The sequence below is a fragment of the Phyllostomus hastatus genome, unplaced genomic scaffold (genome assembly GCF_019186645.2).
Source record: "Phyllostomus hastatus isolate PE091 unplaced genomic scaffold, TTU_PhHast_1.1 phas_scaffold_78, whole genome shotgun sequence".
Taxonomy (NCBI): domain Eukaryota; kingdom Metazoa; phylum Chordata; class Mammalia; order Chiroptera; family Phyllostomidae; genus Phyllostomus; species Phyllostomus hastatus.
Window position 1 is genome coordinate 65,815,401 of NW_025334041.1, and position 20,427 is coordinate 65,835,827.

The 20,427-nt window shown below is 50.5% G+C and overlaps 1 protein-coding gene across 1 annotated transcript in view; it reads right to left on the minus strand.

The window, feature by feature from the left end:
* FAM178B (family with sequence similarity 178 member B) overlaps window positions 1-20,427 on the minus strand; it is a 91,675-nt gene that overhangs the window by 21,857 nt on the left and 49,391 nt on the right. The window contains exons 11-12 of the mRNA XM_045828544.1: window positions 20,086-20,183; window positions 5,013-5,100 (exon numbers count right to left, since the gene is read on the minus strand). Coding sequence (XP_045684500.1) covers window positions 5,013-5,100; window positions 20,086-20,183 — 186 coding nt within the window. The remainder of the gene's footprint in view (window positions 1-5,012; window positions 5,101-20,085; window positions 20,184-20,427) is intronic.

Consider the following 20,427-nt stretch of genomic DNA (forward strand, 5'->3'; position numbering starts at 1 on the left):
AGGCAGCCTCCCCTCAGCTGGACCCTCCCAGGCAGGAAGCCTTGGGTGGGGCGAAGCAGAGGAGCACACAGCGCTCCCCCGTGTTTTCCCTCTCACTCTCTGAAGAGAGCTGCACTCTGCTCAGTGCAGAGAGCCTGCCCCTTCTGCTCGCTTATTCTCTTTTGGTTCCAGCTCAGCCATTGCCTCTCTCTCCAGGATAACGGCTTGTTTGGGCCCTGTGGGTCCTGTCTGGGCCTGGGTCTGACCAGCACATCTCCCCACCTTGTCCCCATTTCTGGGAGCTGGCTCCGTAAACACTCTGCCCTTGAGGGCAGACACTTCTGCCAGAAGCAAATGATCACCCCAGAAAGCAGGTCTCCACTGGCAACAGTCTGCCCAGCAAGAGGACACAGGCCAGTTACAGCGTGGGCACTGTCCACATAGCTTGTCGTTCTCGTGCTCAACCCTGAGTGGTCTCCCACTCATCCAAAGGAAAAGGCCAGGGTCTTACGTGCTTGATGCCCAGTGGCTGCTGCTGCTTCTGGGAGCCTGTACCCTGAGTAGTTGCTCTGACCAGACACCGCACAACCTCCCCTCCCCTTCTTCCAGCCCCAGCTCCAAGCCCACCCTCTTGATAAGGCTCACCCAGCTCCCCAGCTCCCCTCAGCCCTCCAGCCCACATCACTCCACTTGCCAATCCAGACTGTACACTACTTGTATTTCCACGGCATTTATCACCTTCAAACAGGCTATGTAACCTACTTGTTTATTATTATCTGTTCCCCTTCCCCTCACTAGAATGTAAGTCCCAGGAGGGCAGTTTCATTCATTGTGGTGGCCCCGGAGCCTAGCACAGTGCCTGGCATATGGTATATGTTTAATCGTATTCACGTTCACAAACAGCTGGGCAGGGCTGCAGCTATGCAGACCAGACCCCTCTTCAGCCATCTGAAGCCCATGTTTTCCAAAACCCCAAACTGGAAGACATGGCCTGACAAAAGAGGCCTGCTGTGTGACAAGAGGTGGCCTGAGACAAGAAACAAACTCCGACTTCCCTCCGAACCTGTTCCACCTGTGCCTTGCCTGGCTCAGTCAAGTGCCTCTCCACCCCGCCAGACGTAGAGATCCTGGGGCCCTGCTCACCTCCCTTCTCTCACATCGAGGGTCCCGGTGGCTGTCCTTGGGAAATACACCTAGACTCTGCCACTTCTTGCCACATGTGCCACCCTCTTTCCTGGTCAAACTACCATTATCTCTCACCATGGTTACTGCCATCGCCTCCTTCCTCCCCACCCCAATAGTCTATTCTCAATACAGCAGCCAGAGTATACTATAAAACTGTTATAAACCTGTTTTGTTTTTCCTTTTAAAACCTTCCAATGGATTTCCACTTTGGCATGAAAGTCAAAGCCCCCACCATGGCCTGGAGTTGCTGGAGGATTGAGTTCCCACTTTTCTTTCCAACTTCCACTCCTGCTCCACCCTCAGCCTTCTGCTCCAGCTGCACTGGCCTCTTTTTTTCTCCAACATAAGAGACATTTGCCTGCCCCAGGGCCTTTGTGCTTGCTGTTGCCTCTTCCCCCAGAAACCTGCATGACTCCATCAGGTCTGTGCTCGAATGTCCCTGTTCACCCTATAAAATAGCATCCTCCCAATACTCCCTCTCCTCTTTATCTGGCTTTATTTTTCTCCATAGCGCTTATCACAACGTGGCAAGTCAAACATTTACATCTTCCTCAGTCCCTGTGTCCGCCTCCCCTGGACCATGAGTTTCGTGACGGAGGTACTGAGTTCTGCTCAGGACTGTTTCTTTAGTGACCTGAGAAGTGTCTGGAGCATACTAACACCTGAGGCCAAAACTCTGCTGTTCCTGGGATAGTCTGGGGAGTTGCAGGAACCATAGGAGGCAGTGTGACCCTGAGACTCTCCTGGAAAATGCAAGCCTTGGCATTGTTGTGTCCTGACCACCTACAGGAGTCCTGATCCTCAGATTCCGTGTCCAGCACCTGCTCCTGCTCCCAGGGCCGCAGACTGGAGCCAAGCAATGCAGGCATCAGGGACTTCTGCCCAGCAGCGTCCTGAGGATTCTCTGCACAGCACTCACCCCAGATCCTCTCTTCCCACAGAGTCAATTTGCAGCCGCTGCGATCCCCCTTCCTAGTGAATCAGTCAAGAGGTTTATCAAGCTCTTGTACACTGATGAAGAATGAGGAAGGGATGGCCCTCGCCTATCTGCATCCAGGACTAAAGCTCAAGGGACCAGCTGGGCACCTGCAGCATGAAGTCACCGGTGTGGTCCAGGCTGCCACCACAGTGAGAGCCAAGGGAGTGGTTAGGGGAGTGCAGATGGCTTGCTGCAGGGTCAAGGGCAGTACTCCGGAGCCAGGATCTCTGGGCTTGAATCCCAGACCCACGGCTTTGCTGCTGTGTGATCCTGAGAGTCTCCCTAGCCACGCCTATCTTGGTTTCCCCATCTGTAAAAGATGGATGATAAACAGAGTTCTTACCACCTGGGGCTGCTGTGAGAAAGAGGTGAGCTTTGAGATGGCCCCTGGGACACCTCCAGTGCCAGCTGGCATGTTAGCCACCACTATTCAGTTGGGAGTGACCGGTGAAAAAGAGGAAGTGTTGATACACAGCGCTGTGCACAGAGGCACGGAGCTGGCCTGTGGAGCTGGGGACGGGCGGCACTGACAGGCCACACAGGGAAGTTGGGAGAAGGCATGTGGGCTGAACACGGGCAGCCGTGCGGCTGAGGTGCTCTTTGAAAGTGTATTTCATGAGGATCTGTCTGACAAGCCAGACTGGACAGGGGAGTGCCTGCAGCGGGAGACCTGGAGGAGGCTGTGCAGCAGCCCAGGGCTGGCAGTAAGTAGAGCTGGGGAAACACTCAGAAGGGGAAGGCCGTGGGCAGGCCTGAGCTGGTCCTGCCTCCCCTCAAGCTACCAGGAGTCTGACACAGCTCTGCACAGCTGTCCCGCCTGCCTGAAGACTCCTCTCCTCAGCACGAGCACTGACTCAGCCTTCAAGGCTTGGTGCAGGACAGCTCTAGGAGCTATTGCCTCAGCCCGCCTTGCTCACACCCTCTCCTCTGAAGGCGTCTCTTGGTGAAGAATCTGCAGGCCTCCCATCACGCTCCCCTCACTGTCCAGGGCACAGGCTCTGGTCAATAAAAACGAAGCTAAACAAAATCCCGAACCTTGAACTGACCCTGACATTGGAGTCACCTTCTGTCTTTCTAGTCACTGTCAAATGCTGCTGCTGGGTGGCTACCCCTACTCACCACCTGCCACTTACAGCTGGTCCTTCCTTCCCTGGTCTTGGTGCTCTGGCCCCTCGCTGTACTCCGCTGAAACCGAGCTCTGTTCTCCTGGGGTTCCATGATGCCCCAACCCAGGCTGACACCAATGCCTCTCTGCCAGGTGGCCCTCTGGGACCACTTGGTCTTGTCACCCACTCCTTCCTCTCTGCACCCCTGCCTGCCCCTAACCACACGGCAACCCCAACACTGGCCCCTCTGTTCTTCTTCACAGAGATGTCCCCTCATCAGGCCATCACTTCTGTGAAGTGACCCCTGTGCGGGCCACTCCCTCACCCACCCCTCCCAAGGTCTCTGCCTGGGACCATGCACACATCTCGGGAACTCACTTCCACAAGTGAGCACCCATGGAGTTCCTGGGTGTGCCCAGCACTGTGCTGGGCACCAAAGGAGAGCAGCAAGCAAATGCCTTTTTGTCCTTGGCCCCCAGGAGCTGCTGGTGTGTGCGTGCATGTGTGTGCGTGTACTGTGTACACAGGTACACAGACCTGAACAAACACATACGAAAATACCAGGAGGTGAACACCACAGATAATTTAAACACTGGGTGACAGTGGCAGGGTACTTTGGGTTGGGTGTTCAGGAAAGACCTCCTGGAGGAGGTGATACTTAAGCCGGAATTGGAACGACAAGAAGCTCCAGCCATGCTAAGCCCTAGGGGAAAGGCCTTTAAGGCAAAGGGGACAGCCTGGGCAAGAGCAGGCCAAGCTTGCTCCGATAAGTCAACCCAACTGGTCACCTTTCTGAGCTGCCTCCCTGCGATGTCAGACTCAGCCATATTGTCCACCCTGCCACTGAATGTGCTGGAACATTCTCTCTGGGCAAGGGGTTACACGGGCTTGCCCAGTATACTTTTAGTGACCAGAGGTACGCAGGCTTTCAGCAGGCCTACCTTGCGGGTGCAAGTGGCTGAGCTAAAGGCCTCAGCCATCTCTGGCACTTGTTCCAGGATTGCAGGGAGATTCTTGGGAGGGTGAGACCATTCCCAACACCCCCTGCCCCCCCTGCCACAACACACACATCCTGAGACCGCTGCCTCCCAGTCCCTGAAGGGTCCCTGCAAGAAGGTTGCAGTCATAGCTTTATGGAGAGCAGAGGAATGCGGGAAAAGATAAACTCCACCTCCTCACTGACCCAAGAATGCCTAACACAGGGGCAGAGGGACAATGAAAAGGAGCAGTTCCAATCCAATAGTGTTTGTTTTCCACCTATGACAAGTGATCCAAGCAGGGGCTGCAGAAAGAGGGGATGGGGAGTGAGTTGCACGGTCTGGTTTTGGTTTGGGAAGGTGGGAAGTTCTGGAGACAGATGGTGGGGCGGCTGCACAGCACTGTGAATGCGCTTGAGGCTACTGACCTAGATGCTTCAGAGTGGTTAGAACTCTACACTTCAAATGATTAAGGTGGGTAAAAGAAACAGTTAAAATGGTAAAGTTTAGTTAGATATAGTTTACCACAATAAAAAAAGTAATAATAATATGTTCCTTGCTCCTACTCTGTCCTCAGAACCTAGCACCTAGCAGGCTTACAAAAAAGTAATTGTCCAGTGTAGGAATATGAGTGAAAAATTCAAACTCAGCTTGGGTCTCCTGGCCTGAGGCTCTTAACCTTTGGGAAAAGCATGGGGACGATGAGCACGCTACGGGGAGAGCTGTTCCCTTGCCCACAGGGTTCCCAGGCCCCAACAGACACCCCTGATGGAGACACAAACTCACCTGGGCCTTCTCCTGCCAGAGAGAGAGTGTCTCCTGCTGGTCCAGCAGCCGGGCAATGACCACGAGGCTGAGCTGGCTTCGAAGCTGCCTGTAAGAGAAGGGCGGGGGGGGGGGAGACTGAGGGCATGACATTCAGAAAGGGGGGCTGTTGACATCTACGGACACCCACGTGGGGTAGGACACCCACTGGAACAGAGGTAAACAAGGGAGAGTCACTCTCTGAAGCACTCGGGCTTCCTCCTCTGTTTTACAGCTTTTATTTTATTTCATTTTATTATTTTATTTTTTAAAAATACATTTTATTTATTTACTTTTTAAAATGATTTTAAAATTTATTTTTTAGAGAGGGAAGGGAGGGAGAAAGAGAGAGAGAGAAACATCAATGTGCGGTTGCTGGGGTCATGCCCTGCAACCCAGGCATGTACCCTGACTGGGAATCGAACCTGCGACACTTTGGTTCGCAGCCCGTGCTCAATCCACTGAGCTATGCCAGCCAGGAGTTATTTTACTTTATTTTATTTTTTAAAATTATTTTTATTTTATTTTATTGATTTTAAGGACAGAGAGGGAGAAATATCAATTTGTTGTTCCACTATTCATGCATTCATTGGTTGATACTTACATGTATCCTGACTGGGGATTGAGCCTGCAAACTTAGCATATTGGGATGACACTTTAACCAAATGGGCTACCCGACCAAGGCCACATTTGTTTTAGAAGTAATCGAACATGCATAATGGGAAAGTTAAAAAATAAGCAAAAAGAAAAATTAAAGTAACTAATTTTAGAGGCTAGCATTGTAGTGTTATATCTTCTCAGCCTGTTTTTCTCTCTCTATCCTTAGACTTACCTGTGGGTACACGGAGATAGGAAATATCAACCCCTTTACACAGACCTTTGCCTTTTCCTTCCTCTGCACTTAGAACCTTTCAGCCAACACAGGGTAGAGGAAAGTGGGTCACCTGGAGCAGCAGAGGTCTAACTTTGTTGTTGTTTTTCAATTAGCATCCAGTGACTTCCTTTTGGAGAACGCTGCCTCCATCCGGCCCAAACCTGAGCTCCCCAGGTGGGCGCGGGAGCCAGGCCTGGTCCAGCACAGGCCCTGTGAGTAAAGAGCTGATGGGCAGCCTGGGGAGACTTGGCTGGAACTATCAGCAGGGCCACTACTTTGGCAGGAGGTGGGTCCCACAGCTGCTGCTGGCCATCCTGCCTCCCTGTGGGAGAGCCTGAAGAATGAAGCAGACTGGATGGAGAGAGAGCCCCGACAGCACCCAGGCCGCCCTGCCTGAAGCCTCCAGCCCCAGGCCATTCCATTGGTAGGTCGGTTGGTTGGTTGTATGAGCCAATAAAGTCGCTTTTGCTTGAGTCAGTTTGAGCTGGGCTTCTGAGTCTACCACCAGTCATGACTCATTCATGATGGGGCTGGTATTTCTTCTCTTCAGGTGTGAAGACTTCTGATGTGAATTTAAGATGCTGATGTTTGGGGCTCTGATTTTCAGGGTCATTGAGGGCTGGAGTGAGCAAAAAGAGGAGAGGAGGGAAGTGGAGACCAGAGACTGGAGAGAGATGATGGGAAGAAGGGTTCAGGCCCCCACCCCCACACTACCCCTGCTACAACCTGCACCGTGAGGTTACATCTCCATGTACCCCCATACACTTGTTGCTCCCCTATGGGTGGCAGAGGTGAGCACCCAGCACACACTTTGATGTGGCTGCAGTCCCTAATTCCTGTGGAAAGCCACCACCAGGGGAAGCAAAGGAGAGGTCCTGAAACTATTGGGCTGGAACTGGCTCCTTGAAGAACCGCTCAGGTGACAACACTGTGGAAGGGTCCCGCAGCGTGGACCGGACCGACACCTCGAGAACTGAAGAAAGGAGGGGACGTGGGAACAGCAAGCTGTGGGCAGCACTCAGAAGTGATGTTTCCCCAGAGAAGAAATTAGGGAGTTGGTGTTGAAGGGTCCCCTGCACCCTCCTCCCCAGGGCCTGAGGCTGCTTAGGCTCCCCATGGTGCTGGGGACTGAAGGGGGGCTGGTCAGGCTGGCATCTGAACCAGTGGCTTCATTTATTTTCTTCAACAGCACTTAAGCCAAGAAGTCAAAGGAATCAACAAAGCAAGAGGCTCTTGATTAAACAAAGAAAAAAAGACAGCACCAGGCAGTACCACTGTATCAGGATGAACATAAAAAGGAGGGGAAGGCCCAGCACGGGGAGGGGCTCGAGCACAGCTGGTGGGAAAGTAAAGTAGTGCCTCCACTCAGTAAACTGTTTGGAAGATGTACTGAGGCTGTCCACATGCCTACCTCCTGGCCCAGCGGTCCTCCTCCTAGGTACTTACTCCAGAAATCGGAAAGGCAGAAGTGCAGTACCACTGAAATGGATAAACAGATCCATACCACTCCACCCAGCGCAGAATGGCCATAAAGGACATATAAGCGCATCCAACAGCTTGGACGACCCTCTCGTGTGAAAGAGGCCAGATAAAGAATACATGTGTATGATTTCACTTACATAAATAACAAGAACAGGCAAGTACCAGCTGTTGGAGGTGGGGACACTGATGACACATTGGGGGGAGCAGGTTCTGCTCACGTTTCATTTCTTATCCAGGTGCTGGTTCCATCCCACATGTGTTCGACTTGTGGAAACCACTGAGCCATACACTTAGGTCTGTGTTCTGTTCTGCTTGTGCGTTACAGTTCAGTCAAATTATTACTTAAAAAAGGAATTCGGCTGGGGGAGGAGACAGGATGGTCAGATATGGCCAACAAAAATATAGGATGCCCAGGTGAATTTGAATTTTTTATAGATTAACAAAGAAGAATTTTTTAGCATAAACTTCTACCATGCCATATTTGCATCTTATCTGGCAACCTTGGGAGGGTCTGGCCATCCCATCTATTCTTGACCCAGAAGACTTGACCTTAACCAGCGTGGGGACTTCACTCACCCTGTCTCCTGTTAGCCTTGACCCTTTTCTGCAGAATGCCTCAGCATTCCCACCCCACCTTAGGAGTCCTGAGGAGAGGCAGCCCCATCTGCACCGCACCACTGGACAGAAAACAGGAGCCCCTCATCCTGGTTCCACACTAGATTCCCATGGATATAGTCAGATGCTGTCCAGCCCCAGCCCCATCCTCCAGTTTCTCCCTGGACCATGGCCCCAGTCACATACCCTGCATGGCTTCCCCCTCATAGTCAGTGAGGACCTGCTCTCCAGCTGTTCCCGGGAGTCCCCAGCAGCAGCTGGGCAGGGAGCACAGTGGGAGGTAAATGACCCGTCTGAGCAGCTGCTCTGAGCGAACTTGCAGCCAGAGTCAGAAGTGCTGCATGTGAGTGTCCGTAATCCAAGCCAGGACTGGGAAGAGCTCCTTTATCACAGTGGGAAGGCAGGGAGGGGCCACCCTGGGGATGCTGGTGGGCCAGGAAGCAGAGCCAAGGTGGCTCTCGAAGGGAAGAGGCGGGTGGGTGGGTCAGGACAGGGCTGATGTCCAGAAATGAAGAAAAGCACCAGAAAAAGCACTGAGGGTGTGAATGAATAAAAAGAAACCCACATCTGAGAGTGGCACTCCCCCTCACTGTCTGCCTGCCCACTGCCTTTGATGCTAATGGCTCTCCCTGCCTTTTAAACACAGTCCCCTGCACCCGCAGTTCCCACAGGGAGAGGAGACAGGACCACTTTTTAATTTTAGACTGAAAACTCACTTTACAGAGCAAAGATGCACCCAAACAACATCCAAACTGTGCAGGGGGCAGGCAGAGAGCCAGGCCCACTGAAGTTGGCCTGGGCTCCTCCTCCCGGAAAGCTGCCCAACCCCACCCAGCAAAGCCTCCCCAGAACTCAAACCAGGCAGACAAAGGAGGATGCAAAAGCCACTGGAGCCATACCAGCCACTGTCATATAAGGCAAGGCTCCAGCCCTACCACTCGCTTGCGCTTGTGCTCGCTAAGCTTGTAGCAGGCCAGGCCTCTGCCTGGGCCCTGCCCCTGGCACTCCCACAGGCCTCCAGAAGACCAGGACACTGGACTAGCACTCAGAGGAGCCCAAAGTGCTGGGAAATGATTTTTCTAAACAGCCAGCAAAGCTGGGAAGTGGAATGCAGGCACACTGCTTCCCAGCCTCTAGGCCTCCTTTCATCTCCTGCAAAGGGTGGCTTAGCTGGCACTCTGCAGAGGCTGTCAGGACAACCTCAAAGTCAAGGCAGCCCCCTCTGGTGCCCCTGGTCTTCACTCCTTCAGAGGGGAACCAGGGCCTACCAAGGCTGAGCTACCCTAAAAGGCCATTAGGCATCTGGCCAAAGGTGTGAGCCGTCTTTTCTCAGTCTCTAGGGCAGCTCAGGAAGCAACAATGGTGGCCTGTTCTGCCTGTGGAAATGCAGCCCAACACCTGGCCTCATGGTGTCTGCCTCTCCTGGCAGTCCAGGCTTTCACTCAGGTCACTGCTGCTCTCGGTTCTTCTCGTGGAGTCTTCCATCCTGCCCGTGAGCAGTGCTTCCCAGGCAGAAAGGACTAGGACCTGGTTTAAGAGATGAGTGGGACAGAAACACAGTGGGACAGGAAGAGGCCACAGGGTACAGACAGCACAGACCTGCTCATCAGCCACTGTGTGGCAACAAACATGAAGGATCTACCCTCTTCCACAAGGACAAAACCCACAAAGAGCTGTCACTCCACCGGGACAGTAGGTGCCATAGAGAATTCTGCACGGGTCCATTTTGGTACATGTTCCAGATCATGCGAACAATCCATGTGAGGGGAGTTGGGGAAGGGTTTTCTTTGCAGAGGAAACACCTGGGAGAAGCCTGAGGCAGGTGCCAATGACAGTCTCTCCTAGGATGTAGTGCTGGTTACACAGACGGTCTCCTTTGCAAAGTGCACTGCATGTTGCCTCTGATGGGTCTTTTCCTGTATGCATATTATAACTCACTAGAAAGGTTACTATTACTTAGTAATAAATGAAGTTCACACACAATCACAAGACAACTTCCTCCCTCCCTCCCTCCCTCCCTCCCTCCCTATCTCTTTCTTTGTTTTTGTTATTATAGTTTTAGAATTAGAAAACACCTTAAAAGTCACCTCCTTAAAAGGTGTTTGAAAACACCTTAACATCTCTCTGTTCATCCACATACTGAAGGAAGTCACATTGTTTCCTGGGCCACCCTTCTCGAGGTCCTCCAGCCACAGTTTTTTATCTTTCGCCATTCTGGGATGGGTCCTCCGAGGGCCCTGGGGATTGTCAAGAATTCCTGGCCGGGAGGTGCTCAGACCTGAGGCTGGTGTTCATCTTCAGAGGCCCCATGATGCTGTGCAGTTAATAGATTGAGCCTAAAATCTTTTTCACACATCTTGCTGTCAAATCCCATTCCCTACATCTTGTTCTTAATTGTGCAGCTGGGTCTGTCTTTTCTACCCAGTCCACCATTGTGGTCTGTTGAGATCTTCTGGTATCTTCAATTTGCTCTCAGTTGTACTCACATCATGTGTGAATCTGACCATTGTTCCACGAATGGCCTCATTCCGAGATGCTGGGTTGGGCCTGGTCAAACTGTTGGTGAACACAGGACTCTGGTGGCCACGGGGCCTGCCCCCAGGCAGATGCCTGAGGCCAGGGGTACCTTTTGATGATGAGCCAGCCTCCTTTTACGTCATTCAGCTCACGTTTCCTTAACATTGTCCACAAGAGGCTTTTTGACCAGAAAGCAAAGTCACATTCATCCTTCAAGATGCTCTAGCTCAAGGGGTCTGCAAAGGGCACCAGCAACCAAGGCCTGTGTAGGTGGTTTCTGGGAAGAGGAGATGCCTTGCTCTGAGCCTAGGCTTGAGGATGAGAAACATTTACCAGACAAAAAGGAGGGGGCGGGGAAGAAGAGGCTTCCCTAAGAAGAGGGAACTGATGCCAAGAAGCTCAGGGGCAAATCCTCATGGCTTTGGTGGCTGCAAAGATTTAGGGAATGTCTGGAGCATGGGAGCCTGTCGAGGATGGGAGTGGGGACAGGGGAGAGGGGAGAATTGGGAAAGAGGCCCAGAGGCCCTTGTGCACGAGACTGGGCTGTTTCACTTCATCCTGAGGACAGAAGCCTGAAGGATTTTAAGCACAGGAGTGACACGGACAGATGTTGTTTGAAGGAAGGGCACACTGCTGGACAGTATGTGGAGGGAATTGGTTGGACGGGAGAGAGCCTGGAAGGAGACAGCTCCGATTCTCCAGCAGAAATCCCAGGCGTAGCAGTAAGAGCTGGAACTGCGGCAGCCGCAGGAGGGTGACAAGGAGAGATGAGTGTTGTGGGAGAAAGGGAAACCTGATGGGACAGAAGGTGCCCCCACATTCTCAGGCTCCAGGTAGGGGGCAGGTGCTGAACCACCAAGGGGCCATGGATAACAGGGGGGTGATCCTCCTTGGAAGGTGACGCTCAGCTGGAAATACCTGCCCACACAGATCTGGTGCTGAGCAGAATAGTCTGGCCATAGGTATTGCCTTGGGGTGCCTGCATGTAGCTAGGGTTGAAGCCACGATGTGGATGAGATAGGGGTCTCAGGTTGAGTTCCCCAGGAAGTGGGCTCTAAAATGGAGAGGATCACGTAGGGAATTTACGGGATGAGAGGAGGAGATAGGTGCTCTTGGGATGACCCTTATGGGGAGTGAAGGAAGCAGGTCCAGGCCAAGGGGAAAGCCAGACTGTGGTGCAGTCATAGCAAAACTGGCCCTGCAAGGAGCTCTGGGGTGGTGAGGTCCTTCACAGATATCCTGAAGTGAGGCCATGTACCCCCACCACTGGGCTGCTCCCAAGGAAGGGCCCAACCTTGGGGAAGGTGACAGTCTTCCATAGAGGCAGCTCCTGGAGTGGGCTGGTGAGGCAGCAACACTCCAGCAGCTGGCGTGGGATGCCTGAGTTCCCCAATGGACAGGGCACCACTTGGGCCAGCGTGGGCAGAGAGCTACAGTGCCTGCCCAGAAGACGCCCTGAGACTGTGCCCCATGACAGAGAAGAGGGCCTGGGACAGAATCCTGAGGCATGGGAAGGCTCAAGAGGCAGTGGAGGAAGGGCAATGAGTGATGGCGATGGAGGATAGGCACAGAGGGGAGGGAGGTCAGGAGAAGCATCCTGTGAAGTCAGGGAAGAGGATGCTATGCTTGTTCATGAGAAACAGCCATTAGGTCACTGGTAACAGAGCAGCTGAAATGAGTGGCTGGTGCCAGATGAGGGGTGTCTTCTCTACTTCTGGCTCCTCAAGTCACTCCCACCACCTCCTTATACATACTCACTCATAAAAGTGAGCCGGGTCTTCATTGGCCACTACCCCTCACACTCCTGGCTTCATCATGACCGATTTTCCTTTCTTGTCTATCTCCCAAGTCCAGCCATGGCCCCTTGACTCCTAGACATGAACTTCATCTCTGTTCCTTGTTCCTCTCAACTTTGAATGCTTCTGAAATATTGAGGTTTTTTTAGAGCTTGGCTGCCTCCTTCTAGAACATTCTCAATGTCTATCTTCTCAGGTAAGAACTCCCTACAACACTGAGCTCTGAAGACTCCAGTATGTGTCCAGAGTTCAGATAGGAGCCAGAGGAAAAAGGGCGGGGGGTGTGGAGGGAACAGTGGGTGGAGACCGAAATGTTCTAGGTAGGGGACTCACGAGTACAATTCTTTGCAGAGCCCAAAAAGCTAGTGGTGAATAAAAGCTAAAGGTGTAAGAATAGAGAAGGGGTGACTGCAGAAGAAAGGTTCTGGAAGGGCCAGGACTGCTGGGATCCTGAGATGTGGGGAGGGATCATGAGGAAAGTGGGGCCTGGAGGAAACAAGGTGGACTTGGATAAGCTATGGCACTCCTGGAAGTGTCACCACCCTTGTGCCCAATGCACAAAGACTTGATGACTTTGAGGCTGCTCCTTTTCAGGGCCACCTGCCTTCTACTTTATGAGCCAGCTCCCCTTATTGGTCAGATCTGCCTGCTTCAGACAGAAAAGGACTATGCTAAGAGGATACTGGGGAGCTCTGGGATCCATGGGAAGGTGAAGAACTGGGCTTGAAAACCAGTCAGGAGCCAAGGGACATGGGAGCAGTGAGCAGGCAAGGTCCCTACCTAGGAAGAGTGGGTGGGTGGGGGGGGGTGCTGAGTGGGGGGGCAGGGCTGCTGCCTAGGCTCCTTCCCAGGGACATCTGATTGGTGTGCTGGCTCTAGCTCTCAGAAGGTAACAAAGGAATGCCTGGCCCTTGCCAGGGAGGCACAGTGAGGAATTTTCCCCAGCACAGGAAGAATGCCCAATGTCTGGGAACAACTCTCTCCTTTCCCTTAAAAAAATAAAAATAAAAACCAACCAACCAACCAAACAAACAAACAAAAAAGAAAAGCCAAAACCGGAATGTACCTTGATCACAGAAGCAGGGATAGGAAGAGAGCCAAATTTGGCACTTAACTTATTCATCCAATATTCAGAGAACACTCATGATATCCTGGTCACTGTTCCAGGCTCTGAGGACACCCCTGCAGGGAGCTCGCATCCTAACGGAGCAGGCAGATTACACATAAATAAATGCAGGCAACATGTGACGTTTGATGATAAGTCAGGAAGAAAAACAAAGAAAAGTAAGGTTCTTGAGGCCCCGAGGAGGAGCTAATTTGGAAAGCATCAGTGGGCAAGGATCTCTGAGGAGGCGACACATGGGCAGAGACCACAGTGATGTGAGAGGGCAAGTCTCCCGCCAATGTGGGAGGGAGGCGTGTCTGGGATCTGTTCCCCACGGATCTGGGGCAGGAAAGGTGGGGTGAGCAGGTAAAGGTGAAGGGGATCACTGTGACCAGTTGAGGTGGAACATGGGTGCATGGAGCCTGGCACACTAGTCTCTCATCTTCTGTATGTGTTCAAAATATTCTGTAGCAAAACTTCAAAAAATCATTAAGTAAAAGTGACTCTGGCTGAATGGTGACAACAGGCTGTGGGTATAAGAACAGAGGCAGGGAGGCCAACAGGGTATTCAGAAAAGAGAGATGAGCCCAAAGACGACGGAAGTCACTAATATTAACCTCAAACACCAAAGACTACTCCCCCTTCCAAACAAAACCAGGATCACACTTTACATATGGACCCATAGCTTTTTCTCATTTAGCACTATTAACTTTCCCTTTCTTCCATGATGTTATTTTTAAGCTCTCTAAAATATTCTGAAGTATGAGCACAATTTATTTTTTTAAATATATTTTATTATGCTATTACAGTTGTCCTATTACTCCCCTCCATGCCCCTCCACCCTGCACACCCTCTCCCACCCACATTCCCCTCCTTTTGTTCATGTCCAGGTGTCATAAGTTCTTTAGCTTCTACATTTCCTATACTATTCTTGCCCTCCCCCTGTCTATTTTCTACCTACCATCTATGCTACTTATTCTCCGTACCTTTTCCCCCCTCTCTCCTCCTCCCACTCCCCTGTTGCTAACCCTCCATGTGATCTCCATTTCTGTGGTTCTGTTCCTGTTCTAGTTGTTTGCTTAGTTTGCTTTTGTTTTAGGTGTGGTTGTTAATAATTGTGAGTTTGCTGTCATTTTACTATACATGTTTTTTATCTTTTCTTAGATAAGTCCCTTTAACATTTCATAAAATAAGGGCTTGGTGATGATGAACTCCTTTAACTTGACCTTATCTGGGAAGCACTTTATCTGCCCTTCCATTCTAAATGAAAGCTTTGGTGGATAGAGCAATCTGGGATGTAGGTCCTTGCCTTTCACGACTTGGAATACTTCTTTCCAGCTCCTTCTTGCCTACAAGGTCTCTTTTGAGAAATGAGCTGATGATTTTATGGGAACTCCTTTGTAGGTTACTGTCTCCTTATCTCTTGCTGCTTCTAGAATTCTCTCTTTAATTTTTACCTTGGCTAATGTCATCATGATGTACCTTGGTGTGTTTCTCCTTGGGTCCAATTTCTTTTGGACTCCCTGAGCTTCCTAGACTTCCTGGAAGCCTATTTCCTTTGCTAGATTGGGGAAGTTCTCCTTTATTATTTGTTCAAGTAACTTTTCCACTTGTTGCTCTTCCTCTTCCCCTTCTGGTACCCCTATAATTCAAATGTTGGAACGTTTAAAGATGCCCTGGAGATTCTTAAGCCTCTCCTTATTTTTTTGAATTCTTGTTTCTCCATTCTTTTCTGTTTGATTGTTTCTTTCTTCCTTCTGGTCCACTCCATTGATCTGAGTCCCAGTTTTCTTCCCATCATTACTGGTTCCCTGTACATTTTCCTTCATTTTGTAGCCTTCATTTTTTCATCTAATTTGCGACCAAATTCAACCAATTCTGTGCGCATCCTGATCACCAGTGCTTTGAATTGTGCATCTGATAGGTTGGCTATCTCTTAGTCGCTTAGTTGTATTTGCTGTGGAGCTTTGATCTGTTCTTCCATTTGGGCCATTTTTTTTTTTTTGTCTTGTCATGCCTGTTACGTATGAGAGGCGGAGCCTTAGGTGTTCACCAGGGCAGGGCTTTGTTTGCTGGGTTGTGACCCTGTAGGTGGGGACCAAGAAGGAACAATGGCACCTGCTCCACTCTCTGTCTGACTTCAATCCCTTCTGCTGTTTCCTACAAGCAAACTGGGCCCTTCTGGTGCTGATTCCCGTGTGGGTGGGCTTGTGCACATTCTAGGACCCTGTGGGTCTCTCCAACAAACTCTCCTATGAGGCTGGGAGTCTCTCCCTGCACCTCAACCCCACACAGGTGTTTCTAATCAGTGCCCCGAGGTTCTATTTCCCAGCGCTGTGACCCTGGGTTGCGTGGTCTGTTTTTCTCTGGTTTATCTGCGTTCAAATGTGGGACAACCCAGTCAGCCAGCAACCTTGTGCTCAGTGCCTCGCTTCACAATCACCACCTTGCTGAGTCTGCCCGTTGCCACCCTGCACCCGGAGTCTGCCAGCTGCCACCTCCCACTGCCTGTGGGGCCAGGGTCCACCCGCTGCCATCTTGTGCGCCCGGTGCCACCGCTTTTTGTGCCACGACCCCACTCCGCCTCGCTGCCCGACTCCGCTCCTCCTACTGGTCTGGATGAATGTGTGTATTTTAACTCCTTGGTTGTCTGACTTCCATACAGTTCAATTTTCTGTCAGATCTGGTTGTTATCTTGTTTCTAAATTGTTGTTGTCCTTATTTTCATTGTGCGAGGAAGCACAGTGTGTCTACCTATGCCTCCGTCTTGGCCGGAAGTCTCGTATGAGCACAATTTAATTTATGGTGGGGCACTGAAATAATTTCCAATTTTTCACTCTTATGAACACCACTATGCTAAACACCATTGTCAGTATATCATTGCTAGGCCCCCAGGTCAAACTGTTTGTCAAAGGGTTTGCACATATTAAAGTCATTTGCTTGATTCAGCCAAGTTGCCCTCCAGGGCAATGGCGCGCTCCAGGGAGTGTGCACCATGAACAAGGGAGGAGTGGGCCTGTTTCCACATCGTGCTGACACTGGGCCAGAGCTCTGTCATTGTCAGGGCCAGTTTTGTGATGTTTTAGGCAGCCCTGGTCTGCTCCTCTGTCTAGCTAGGCAAATGGTGGCACTCTGTCCTCTACTCTGAGGACCCCCACAAGCAGGACGCAGGAGGAATTTAATAAACATTCAAGGTGGTGATATAGGGAGCCTGGGAAAGTCCATCCACTTTCAGGGGAGCAAAAGCGGCCCCCGTCTTGTCTTCTTCCCAACAGGGCTCCTGGGAGTGGGTGCAGAGGTCTGCTGAGAACGTGTGCTGGGTCTGGACAGAAGCCGGACAGCTGGAACTACCCTGGAGGGGCCATGGTGCCCAGACAGACTTCCCTCCAAGGACCTCCCCTTCAGGTGGTTTTCAATGTATTTGCTTTCATTTTCCAGGATAAGCTCAACTTTGCCTTCAATCTATGGCACATCCCTTGAAGTCTTGGTCAGCAAAGTAGGTGGGGGGAGGCCTGTGCCATGTCAACATTGGTGGGACTTCTTGCTCTGTGCTTAGCCAGTTGGTAGGCTAAGAATGTGACAGTCCATCGTCACATTGCCACAACATGCCTTCCTTCCTGGGGTCAGACTGGGAACTGGGTCCAGTGGGGTGGCCACCAGTGAGGGCAGTACAAGGCCACCAGCAAGCTCTTCAAAATCACCACCATAGGCAACAGGGTTGGGAGGACAGCTAAAAGCCACAGTGAGTACAATGTGCTTGAAAAAAGAATTAGAAGCTGCTACTGATCCAATCTGGAATGACTGCTGAAACATACCTTGGTGTGACAAGAAGGGGAGGGAGTACATGGGCATATTTTCAACACATACTCCTTGGTGCCTTTTGAACTCTGTTCTATTTACATGTTTTATGTACTGAGAGAAAGAAACACAATGAAGTATCTAAGTGAATGAATAAATAACACCCGTCCAGATGGTGAATCTCTTTCCTGGAGAAGCTCTTGGCAGAAAGTGTCACCTGGCTGACGTGTCTGTCTGCAAGCAAGGAAAGGCTGCTCATTTTATTCACTCCTGGCATTTAAGGGGCACTAACCTAGGGCCCAGAGCTACAAAGAGAGCCTGTAACAGCCACTGATTCTTGGAATCAAAGCTTCATGCTGCTAACAGATGAGTGATGCCATATGTTTCGGATGTGATGAAAGTGAGACAAAAAAATTGGTGTTGGTGCACTGGTTCTTTGGGGGCGGGCAAATGCAAATTAGATCCCTGTCTCATAGCTACAAAGCACAGAGTCTGGATGGGACTAAGAGCCAATACCGACAGAATGGTGTCAGTACTGAAAGATACAAAACTCAGTATTTTTATGGGTCTTAGGTTTTATGGTTCAGTAGGCCTTCCTGTTCGAGATAGAAAGATTCTATCACAATCAGCTGTCTGTGCTCTCCAACAAACTTTTCTATAAATCTAAATCTATTCTAAAATAAACAGTTTCTTTAAAAAGTAAAAAAAAAAAAAGAAAAGAAAAGAAAAGAAAAGAAAGCCCTGATCTGTGTGGCTCAGTTGGTTGAGCATTGTCCTGCAAAGCAAAAGGTTGCAGGTTTGATTCCTAGTCAGGGCACACGCCTGGCCTGGTACCTGGTTGAGGTGTGTGTGAGAGACAACCAATTGATGTTTCTCTCTCATGTCGATGTTTCTTTCCCTTTCTTTCTTTTTCCCTTCCCCTCTCTAAAAATAAATAAGATCTTTTTTAAAAATGTAAACAAAATTTAGTTCATTGAAAGATAATCATACACAAAGGTTTAAAAAGGACAATTTACAGCTTTAGGAGAGAGTACAGTGTGTGTGAAACATATATAATAAGCAATATGTAAGTCAATATAATGAGATGAATGACAAGATAGAAAATGAGCAAGAAATAGCAAAGATAATTTACAATAAAAGGAACAAAAGGCCAATAAACACATGAGAAGATTCTCAATTTCACTGCAATCAGGGAAATGAAAATTAGAACCACAGAATGGTGTTTTTTACTTAACAGATTCACTACAACTTAAAAACAAAACTGAGGATGCACATATTAATAACAATGTGGAGAAACAGGTGTTTTCACATCTATTTGGTGGTATTAATAATCGGCACAGCTATTTTTGGAGGCCAAATTTAAACATGCATACTTTTCGACTGCAATTTCACCTCAAGAAATTTATCCTGTGGCGATATCTGCATAAATGTGTAAAGCTGGTACACACGGATACTCACTGGACAAATACCCAGAGTGAGGGGTCTGACTGCACATATGATGGGAACACTGTGAAGCTACGGAAAAGAATGCAGCCCTGAATGGTGTAGCTTAGTGGTTTGAGCACCAGCCTGCGATCCAAAGGGTCGCTGGTTTGATTCCCAGTCAGGGCACATGCCTGGGTTGCGGGCCAGGTCCCCAGTTGGGGGCGTGCAAGAGGCAACTGAACACTGATATGTTTCCTTTTCTTTCTCCATCCCTTCCCCTCTCTAAAAATAAATAAATAAAACCTTTTTTTAAAAAAGAAAAGAATGCAGTTCATTGTGTGCATGCACATGCATGTACACATGTAAAGGTATGAAGCCCAGCTCTTCCAAATACAGAGCAAACACTTCCCTTTCAGGACTGTAGAGAGGCCTCCTCTCCTTCACCCAGATTCATAGGGAAGAGACTGAGAGCCCATCTCAGGACTGGACTTGGTCTCAGGGTGATCAAACCTGGCTGGGCCCTGGGGACACGAGGCTGAATAAAACTCCAAGCTGCTCCCAGAAGCCACCCTGGGGAAGGAGCTGCAGGGAGCCAGCCCCAGTGGAGGTGCCTGTCAAGGCTGGGGGTCTTCCTGAGGTGGGCTCCAGGACACGCCTGATTGGAAGGGTGAGAAGTGGTGTCATTTTAGGTGGGAGGAGCTGCACATGGAGAGCCAGGAGAGCAGAGGAGAGGAGCTGGAGAGTGGTCTGTCTGCTCAGGGAAGGGCAATAAATCCCCTGAACCTGTGGCCTACAGGGGAAGAGGCAAGGAGGAGAGAAGGGACAGAGGCCAGGTCTAGCTGATGCTTCTTATCTCCCCACGGGCTGAGTTTGTTCACCTTGGTCAACAGTGTGCCAGGCACTGTTCTAGATAGGGGTGATATGACAGTGACCCAGATAAGGGACCTGCTCTCCTGGAAGTAAGTAACATGGAGAAGAGTCAGCCATAAACAAGGAGACAAAGAGTAAGATCATTTTGGGCAGAGATCAGTGCTGAGTAGAAAATAAAACAGACTGATAAACTAAGAGTGTGGAAGGTGGGGCAGAGCCGGGTGGGGATGATCAGGGGGTGTAATGCAGCTGAGGTCTGAATGACAAGAAGGAACCCCCACCAAAGACTGGGGAAGCAGCAGCAAAAAAGAGGGTGGGACCCCTGTAGTCACAAGCTAATTGTGCAAGACGATTGTTTTGCTAATAAAACCATGGTAAGAAAATTAGGCCTTTTTCATTTGTAATGAACTCATTAGTGAGTTGTATTTTTAGTTCTTTCTCCTGGGTTTTAGAGATTGTTGAGAGTGGAAGGTCTGTTGGGACTGCTGGGGATGGTTCTGGATCCCCACACCCCAGCTGTCACAGGGTGGGATGAGTGTCAGGGGGAAGAGGCAGAGGTACAGGAGCACCCACCTGCTCCGGGAGGTCACATCCAGGAAGAACTGCACAAGCGCCAGCAGGTTGTGGTGGTGATCCGACACCAAGCTCAGGGCACTGCACAGCTGCCGGAGCTGTGGGGATACCAGTGCCAGGGTGGGTGGGGGAGGGATCACCTTCCACCCTGAGCTCTTCACCAGCTCCCTTGTGGAGGGGAGGAGTGCTGGTCATGGAGGCCAGGACAAGAGGGATGATCCCTAGCATTCATGTGGCTTCATGACCTCGGAGCAGTGCCATCCCCATCTATACTAAGGGTAACTTGGGACTATACGGAGGAGGCTGGGCTGGGGCTGGGCTGGGGCTGGGCCCCGGGACTCA